This window comes from Berghia stephanieae, chromosome 3 (genome assembly GCF_034508935.2).
Source record: "Berghia stephanieae isolate SIO BIC M18660-M18661 chromosome 3, UCSD_Bste_1.3, whole genome shotgun sequence".
Lineage (NCBI taxonomy): Eukaryota > Metazoa > Mollusca > Gastropoda > Nudibranchia > Aeolidiidae > Berghia > Berghia stephanieae.
Genome location: NC_088362.1, coordinates 30,816,342 through 30,826,341, shown reverse-complemented (window position 1 = coordinate 30,826,341; position 10,000 = coordinate 30,816,342). Strand labels below are relative to the sequence as shown.

The 10,000-nt window shown below is 34.3% G+C and overlaps 1 protein-coding gene across 2 annotated transcripts; it reads right to left on the bottom strand.

Moving 5' to 3' along the window:
• Positions 1–3,364: 3,364 nt before the first annotated feature.
• On the bottom strand, positions 3,365–9,131 carry LOC144967514 (uncharacterized). Of its 2 annotated transcripts, XM_078904888.1 has the most exons (4): positions 9,051–9,131; positions 7,886–7,974; positions 6,679–6,740; positions 3,365–5,641 (listed from the first exon to the last, which is right to left on the bottom strand). In XM_078904888.1, the coding sequence occupies exon 4, from the start codon at positions 4,678–4,680 to the stop codon at positions 4,285–4,287; it is 396 nt and encodes a 131-aa protein (XP_078761014.1). In that variant the 5' UTR covers positions 4,681–5,641; positions 6,679–6,740; positions 7,886–7,974; positions 9,051–9,131; the 3' UTR covers positions 3,365–4,284. The 2 variants fall into 2 exon arrangements, with proteins under 2 accessions (XP_078761014.1, XP_078761015.1); XM_078904889.1 differs by lacking the exon at positions 6,679–6,740.
• Positions 9,132–10,000: the final 869 nt, after the last annotated feature.

Genomic DNA, 10,000 nt, shown 5'->3' with positions numbered 1-10,000 from the left:
TTTCAATATCAATAACGACTTAGCTAAAGTTACACAAGTTACCCATATAGAGTACTTTGTAGTAATAATAATAATAGTAGTATAAAAGTTAAAAGTGAGAATTCTTATACTTTCCTTTTTTTTTACTTTTACGCGGGTTATTCCATGCTCACTGCTAAGGTCATATAAGTGCTCAGTGGTAAGTAAGATGTTAGACAAGTTAAAATAATACCAAGACTTTAGGCCCTGCCATGGATGTTTCAGAGAGGTAGATTTACTACGAGGGAAATAAATATCATCTTTCAAAATAGGTGACGAAAGATATTTACAGGAAAAAATATAGATTGATGATGGTTACCCCATAACATGCATTATGGCCCAGGGATATGCTAACACCCTTTTTGCACGTAAGTACTCAGTCGTATAGCACGACTGAACAAACAGAACAGCTGTGTATGTAAGCTTGTTAAGAGAACACTAGAGAGAGAGAGAGAGAGTAAGGTGATAGATAAAAGAAAAGTAACTGAAAACAGTTTGTAGTTACAAGTTGAATAGAGACAAGAAAATACATTTCCAAAAAATGACTGAGACTGTCGTAGCTGTAGAACACTTGCAATAGCTTTAGACATATAATTATACTTCCCCCCCCCCCCCCCCCCCCCAAAGAAGAAACAGTATGACAATGGAAGAACCTTAAAAGGATTCCCATCTACTATGGCCCCGCCAACCATCCGCTTGCACACTAGAGTAAGAAATAAAACTCAGTTCTTACAGTTATCTCATTGGGACATTTATTTTTAACATGAACAATCTGTATATCATACATAATATAAAACAGAGATTGCAAGTGACATACTTTTAAAATATATTTATACTTTGTGATTTCAAAAACATAATTACGGTTATAGTATAGTTGAAGTAATAATTATGTCACTCAATCAAGCAATTATATTTATTACACACATCATAGTTATCAAAACATACAAACCAGTAATCTAAACAAGCATATGTGGGGTTTTTTGTTTTTGTTTTTAAGGGTTTTACAACACTTAGGTCATATCAGCGCCAGTAAAAAAGGAAGAAAATGGGATAGTTAAAAGTTATAGAATTACAATTAAAGCACCCAAAAATAAGGCAGAGAAAGGGGAATTGGTTCAAATAGGGAACAGATGTTGATTCCAAGAGCACACTATCCGTGTACGAAGTTTGAGATCACTCAATGTCTCATTCAGACATAAGCACAGGTCTCCTTCCAGAGGAACACACTCAATTGTTTACAAATCATACATTGGTGAAAGGAAAAATAATACAGTACATAACAGAGATGATTTATTAGGGAAAAAAAAATATCATCTCCCAAAATGTTTCCCTCCCAGCCAGGGTGTCCGTCCAGGGCCAGGACAAAACCAAGTAATCTCATTCCCAAGACAAAGACAGCATGTTGGAAACAGATATAGGGGGATAAAAGACACAGTATGTATCTCCCTGCCCACTATGTGAGAACAGGAACAAACAAATATAAAATTCTGACAAAAATACAAATCATGCAAATTTTATGGCTTTTTTTACATTTACAATCTGATTAGAACAGTTTGCTTCATTTACTTTCTTAGAATAATTATTCAACAAAATGTTGACAAATGTTGATATACATATCTGAAATAACTTATCTCTTTGAGACTTGCAATTCGTACACACAGATGAAAATTCAATGGGAAGGTTACACTCTGTCCAGTAAGCTATATTTAGTTTCATTAGGACATCTTTTTGATTGTTTAACTTCAAAAAATGTAGTTCCATATTACTAACAGCAACATTCATGATTGAAAGTGCAATTTGAAACAAATGAACAAGAACAGGAGATGGATATGTTAAGCCACCGTGATTAAGGTTTTCAAAATACTCTAAAAGTTTATCATCAATAGAAAAGTCAAGACATTTGTTTTTATCTCCTACAATCTCACAACAAAAAGAACAATCAGTTTTTGTAATAACTTTCTTTGCAACATAGCCAGCAACATATATAATAACATCTAAAGACTCTGACTGAATTTCAACATTTTCAAAAGGAAAATTTTGAATGAAAAGCATGTCACTTTCATCCAAATTATCTGAAGAGAACTCAGATAAAAAACATTTAACATTTAAGGGAATGCTGCCTTTAGAGGAAGAATGAATAGTTAAAAGCTGCTTTATAGTTAATTTTCTTTCATTCTGAAGAATCTCTTCCACAGAAATCAAAGTATTTCCACCTGATAACTGCCTATATTGACCAAAACGAGCCTCAAGATCATCAGTCTGAAATTTTCCAGTCAAAACAAATTTAAAATTAAGTTTAGTTAAAACATATCAATTCAACTAGACATTCTAATGTATGGGACAAAGCATAAAATGTATCTGAAGACAAAAAACCACACTTAGTTTCTTTATGCATCTGGTTCCATTTCTTGAGCCATGAAGACATTTTTAGTAACCAACTCAGTCTTTCATCTTCACAAGAGAAGAAAGGAGAGGCATCTGGTTTAATCTTATTCCTCCCATAATACTGGTGATGTATATTAACCATATCCCACCAACGACAAACTATAGTCAAGAAATTAACAGTACCCTCCCAAGATGTGAAAGCTGAATGAGGACCTAAGGTTTTCAAAGCAGCAATATTGGTTTCATTAAATATCTTAAGGGCTAAACTGACTTTCTGACGCTCTAAAGAGTGTGGGAATAGTGATTTCCAGGTTAAGGTAGGGGCCTCTTTTAGAAGTTGGGACTTTTCAACTCTGTATAAATGCTTTAAATCAGAAAAGGAAGCATGAGAAATACATTTGCTATCTATGACTTCACTATCTAAATTGGGGAAAGTAAAAGTTTGACTATCGTTTTTAACATTCAACCAATTATTTCGAATTGATTTGAGAAGATGAACAGAGTCAAACAATAAAAAAATCTTGAGAGAATTGTCAATAGGATTAGGTATAAAAAATTTAGTTTCTGAGTCTTTAGTCAGTAAAGAAAACATCTTTCGATTAATTCTATTGTTATCAGAAATGACACTGATGACATTAAATCCAGCTTTACAAACATTAAAAATTACATCATTTGTTGTTTCAAACAAGAAATCTGAAGTCATCTTTACAACAGGAAACATTCCAACAATTAATTTCTTATTAGACATGACAGAAGAAATCATAAAACATTGCATAGACTTGGCAAGATTTTCAGGATCATTTGTAGCCTGTCCAATTAATTGCTCCCCTCTGTAGGATAATTTCGACTTGACATGAACTTCATCAATAAGAAGATTAACATACAAATCTTTATCTGACAGGTACTTAATTTCATTCACTAAAAAATCATTGGCAATCACTATATAGAGGGCCTTGGCTGAACATAAAGCTACATTGGCCAATTAAGTTAGGGTTAGTAGAAAGACTTATTATTCTGCCATATCTGATTCTTTTAGATAGTTCTACAAAGCATTTGTCTCTCAATCTGAGCAAATTAATGTTCATATAATATAAAAATGAAGATTGCAATGATGAACAGATTGTACTAAATAAAGATAAAACTTTTTTTAAACCCCCAAAATATGTCAATAACACCATACAGTACAAAGAATGTAATACAAATCAAATTCATGATTGTCATTACACCGATTGAAACGCTCTTTCCCTTCTATATTTATTTCTTTCATTAAAAATCTTTGTCTTCACCAAACTAATTTGTGTACCTTCAGGGATTCCTTTTTGTGAAAATACCCTGTGGTGTTTTAAGAACAGAATAATTTCAGACTTCCCAGGTAATGATCCCCTCAAACCATGTGCTGAAACATCTTCGACAAAGTTTTTAAAATATGACTTGACTCTATCTGTATCCTCATCTGACCATGACATGTATCTCCGATTTTTGCTTGAATTACTCTGGGGTTCAGTTTGTTTTGAAGAACACGGAAGCTGATCTGGCACTCCTGCTTCACCATCAAATATTTCTTCTTGATTTGCAGCTGTTTCTATGTATGTTCCAAAATTTTCATTTGAGTCTCTATTCACTACAGAGTCATTTGTTTCAATGTTACAATTTCCTTCCCCAGTGACCGATGCTGAGTTATCAATTTGACCCCAAAAAATGACCAACTTCTGTTATTTCCCGTATTGCAAGTGGACACTGATAAATGTTATGATTGATTGATTCACTGTGTCCCATATGTCAATAGAAGACATCTCTCTCGTGTTGTGGGACATCAAGTAAGGCAAATAATGTCGAAGCTCGGTGCCTGAATTTATAAGCTATTAACAACTGGGGTTTCTCTTAATCCTTTACTAAGGAAGTGACATATTTGATGGCAATGTAACCACTTACATGATCTTTGGATATTCCTATATTTGGAAAAAGAAATGGGTTGTCTGAAATATCAACAGCTTTATGCTCCTGTACAAGTTTCCTTAAAGGCTGAATTGTGTCATTGGGTATCAACACAGGGACCAACATCTTGCTTCCCTTTCCAGACTGATAGGCCAGCTTATACTTCTCAAGTAACGCTTTTTCCAAAGGATCAGTGACATGTTGTACAAGCTGGGGATCAACCCATACATCTGAATCTGCATCATTCCAGTCTTTTAACAACATCCTTGCGGGTTCCCCGCCTCTCCTCGCATTAAACATTGTAAGCCTAGCTACGATGACATTGCGAAGCCTAACAAACATATGTGAATCAAATAAATGATAATCATCCTCACAAATACGGACCACCTCTTCAGTAATAAATTGCCGTAGCTTCTTTATATCATTCTCCAATGCATCTCTTTGGGTTTTCTCAAATTTGCTATCTTTGCTTCACATTGAACTCTGGCTGTAAAAAAAAAAATACTGTCCCAATTATAATCCAGGACAGCTTTGAACAAATCTATCTCTGCAGATTCTCCGAATTTGTTTTGCATTATGTATTCCCCTTTTAAGAAATTAATTAACTTTTTCAATATAAATCCAATTGAAAGCTTCAAGCCTGCTTTCAATGTCCCATCCTCTTTCAAAGTCATTTCAGAAATGGTTTGTGATATTTCATTAAAGTTACAACGCTTCACCACATCCTCTCCAAAGAAAGAAGGTTGATTTGTTCTTTTCCTAGTTTTTAAAATCAAATTTCCTAAGATGCGTAAATCACTCATTATAACTTTTCTCTCCTTCTTTGAACTTTTACTCAACAATTTTGTTCCTAACAATACTATAACTTTGTCTGATCGACACAAATTTCCCACTTCATCATTCCGAAATTTGTCAAGAATATTCTACTTTATTTCTTTACTTGCATTGGGAGCCACAGGATAAAATTTTACAACCCCAGTACACAGAGCATGCTCAGTACTACATTTCTTTTTGTGTTCATAAACCCTACATCCTGAGTAAAACCCCTTACAGCCAGCACACATAACAACTTCATGTGACCCTTGTGCTCTCTCACGCATAACAATTGAATTGTTTCTAGTGTTTGGATAAATAATGCACAGTTTCTTTATATAATCCATTGTTCTTTTCCTTTCCTTTACAGGCTGTTTCATGACCTCTGTAACTCCTGTCTCATCCTTGTGTTTCCTCATTAAATGCCCTGAGAGTTTTGTTTGCAACTGTCCACAGTATGGACAGGGTCTCCTTGGCTTTTTGTATTTCTCTGAAAAAAGGAGAAAATAAAGCACATCATGCTATGAACTCTGAAAATAAATCAATAGACAGATCGTATGCACATCAGCTACATGACAGCGATAGAGAGGAATAGCATTCCAAATGTTTAAGGCCTGGACAAGTAACTGTCATCATTCCTTCTTGTTATATACTTTTCTACCATCTATTCCTTTGGAAGAGGTATGTTAGATTTGTGGAGACCTCTGTCACATTACAAATCAAGCGAAAAGACGCCATATTTTTGTTTTGAAATAGAAATAAATAGATCAATCCACCCACTTCACTGGGTTCAGGGTTCCCTCTTCATTATAATCAAAATATGAAAATAAATCGTAACACAATGAAGTCTCATCTGAATAAATAGATTGTCCTTTGTTGTTTCAGCGAATAACCAGACAGAATGTCAAAAGAATTTTACGTTTTCCCCCAACCACCCCTTGGAGGTATCAGTATCAGCCGAATGGTTAGCGTCATGTTTTTTACATCGAGCTACAAAATTTACTCCAATTGCTTCACTCGGCCCAGGCGGAAAAGTAATCAAGAATAAACCCAAGTCCTATCCAAAGATTAACATTTCATTTAAGTTTCATTTAAGTTTATTGTAGGCCCTTGGCCATTCGACAAAATTCCATTCATATAATTATTTACATTTTTCCTGGAAACGCATCATTTTCACATTTTGTCAAATAAAAAACAGGGTACAAACGACTTCAAATGTGAATGGTTCATCAATGAATATCACTTCAAAATATAACGAGGAATGTTTAAAATAGTGTTATTGTTGGCAAAGTGAACTGCAAAGAACATTTTTAACAACAAAAGACTAGGAGGTCCCACTGGTGTAAAACAGTGTTGTCCTTGTCCTGAAATATTGTATCGCGCCTAACAGACTGCAGGTCTCATCTTTTGTGGCAATTGTGTTTTGTCCACCACAAAATATGGTGATGTGAAGCATTTTGAGCATGGTGCGAACTGTGGATAAACGCTATACAAATGCTATGATTTTGTTTCAATTTACATCCTTACCACAACTTAATCATGCGATATGGAACTTTGTTCTGCATCACTTTCAAGCTCTGAGTTGGAGTCTATATAAAATAAAAACAAACAAAGAAAGCTGAAGACTATCATCTGCAAGTTTTTCTCTAAACCCTTAAACAAAAAATCATGCCATCTTGTGCTGTAAAAAGGATTTTTATTTTATTATTTACTTTATGACTATTGTCCTTTGGAAAAAAAGAAAATTAAGTCCGAAACCTTTTGACTATTTTATTTTAAATTTCAAGAATGTCAAGAGTTGGCAAGAGAGGATGGAAATATAATTCCAGAAACCAATCTGTCTATAATCATATCCATATGATAGTTTTTCGTTCTAGATTCAGGTACAGTCCACTTCGGATAATCGCAACACCTTGGGATCATCGAAAATGTTGCGATTAACTGAAGTTGCAATTAACCGAAGTTCAGTTTCCTGTCCACTATTTCAACATTTTACACATTTATTGTAAACTCAAACCAGTAAATGTTATTCTTAGTCCACCACATACAGAGCAATTTCATTGAAACAAAAACCATATGGCAGCCCTGTGTAGATTTGCCAACTAAAAGCAGCTATGAAGCAAGACGATATCTTACTCAGATTGGACGAAGTTTCACTCTTTTTTTCTCAACATTTGTCAGAGTTCAAGAGATTAGCCGTGATGAGAGACAATAAGCTCTCACCAAACTCGTTGGTCACAATGCACAGTTGTTAATCCTAAAACAAAGGCTATCACTCAGTCTCTCTTTATAACTGTCATTTATAACCTGTTGTCAAGATTATGACCAGCCCCCACCCCTCTTCAATTTAATGGCCACCGATGACGTCACAAACCGATACTGCAAATCCCCGCCCTCTTTCGACTCTAATAGAGTGGTGACACACTACCGTAGCATTAAATCCCGCTCATTCTTGATTCTTCAACCTGTCACGATTTCATCCATGATGAAATTTAATCATGATATATTGTTTGATTTCTTGAATTTACCACTTTTTTAAAACCGAAGTTTGTTGCAATTAACCAGTGACTTTTATATAGAATTATTTCCATTTCTTAGGAAATGCTGCCATTAACCGAGTTGCAATTATCCGGAGTGGACTGTATTAGTATTACACATCATGACTCAAACAAAAATAAGCAAACTATGTGTACCTAAATATTTTATTCATTTCCTCATCAAATTACATTCTTACCATTAACATCATAGATCACATCAAAAGGGTTGTCTGGATTGGCAGCAAGACATTTTTTTCAGGATTTTTAAAGCTCAAATCTCTCTGATCTGAAGGTACAAAAGAAATAGCATATTCTCAACATTAAACTGATTTTGTGATATGGCACACTGTATGCATAAAGCATGATGCAAAGACAGGTTTAAGTTTAAAATATTTTATATTCTTTTCAAAAATCCGTTGGCGGTGATGGTAAAGTTGTTGCTGCATATGTCCATGAGGTTTAAATAGTTTTAGATTGTAGTTTAGCACGCTGCTTAGTGATTACCGATACAATGATAATAAATTAAAGAATAATAACAATAATTTAAAAAATCAAAAGTAAAAAGAAACATGGCACACAAATACTGATCTCAAATAAATAAATTTTAGAAAATTAAAATCGAAGTTTTTTAAAAACACGATAAAAAGTTTTTGGAAAAAAAAAAAAGAAAGAAAAAAAAAAGCAAAGAAAAACAAAGTAAATCAAAAAAAAAAAAGTCAACAATGGGAATCGAACACAGTACTTTCAAGGTTGGAGTCTGACAGCTTGTCCACTGCGCTACGGAGCCACCTGACTGTTCATCACATTTAATAAGGTCTTTCTAAAACATTATTTTACCTTCAATGCAACTTCTATTTTCTGGTTTTATATTTCGATTTCTTAAATTATTATTATTTTTATATAAATTTATTAACAAAAACATCCTACAGATGTCACAATATAACTTTCGCCATGTACAAATGCAAAAACACAATATCGCTAATGAAATTGGGTGGAATGCGCATGCGTGACGGAGGTGTATAAAAACGATCCATTAAGATACACCGTCAACGGAGGTGCATAAAAACACTTCGATAAAATAAACATGTGAAGTGTTGAGTTGGATAGCGCTAAAACTAAAAGTAAAAGTAGTAATAAGTAATAGTAGTAGTAGTAGTAGTAGTAGTAGTAGTAGTAGTAGTAGTAAACAAAGCTAGTACTATTTAGTGTGAATCTACAGTCTACAGAAGTTCCCGAATTATCTGACTCCACTTCCGAATGACTGACAAGTGACAATCATCAATCGGTGTGTGTGTGTGTGATGTCTACCCGATTTCAATTCATAAATCAACAGTGATAGAATAAGAATGGCCAATAACTTACCATTTAAAGTATCTCGGTGTCTCTTCTTCAATGATGCCTCCAGCATCAATTTACCCCACGATGCCATAGTTTGGATGTCAGCAAGTGACGAAAAATGAAAAAATCAGCGTCGAAAATACGAAAACGAAAGTAGGAATTGTCTGAAATTGACTAAACATATGTTTTACAAAAAAAATGAGCTACTATGTTTGCTTGTCTTTTGTTACCACGATAAGAATCCGAGCCAAGATTCGATACATCTGTTTCGAAAAATAGATTATAATTCGTATATCTTGTTCATTCCACAGTTCATCAACTTTCACACAATTGTTTATTTTATTTTCATTACTATCTCATGTAGTTCCATATCTGAAGCAGACGTCGGAGGTCATCTTCCGCCAAGCTGATCTATCTCTTGCCAATTCTATTAAAGCAGCGCCACCTTTCTCAGCTTCATCTGTCCAAGTTCTTATCCCTTTCAAATACGTTATTCTTTGTCTTCCTCTTATTCTTTTTCCATTCATCTTTCCAGTCAAGGCGAGTACTTCCAAACCAGGGTGGCGGATAATGTGTCCTAAAAATTCCATTTGGCGTTTGATGATTTTTGTTACCAGTGATCTTTTTCTGTTTGCCATTTCTAAAATTTCTTCATTTCTTTTCCTTTCCATCCATGAGACCCTCATCATTCTTCTGTAAAACCACATTTCCACTGCCTCCAGTCTTTTAACCATGGTCTTGTTTATGGTCCAGCTCTCACAACCATATAGCAGCACAGACAGTACATAGCCATCCAGGACTTTGATTTTTGTTTTCATGCTAATATTCCTGTTTTTCATAATTGTATGCAGCTGGTTGAATGCATTCTTCGCCATACCTATTCTTTTCTTTATTTCACAATCTGATTTTCCATTGGATGTTACATTGAAGCCTAAATATTTGAAACATTCAACTTGTTGTATTGTTTGTCCTCT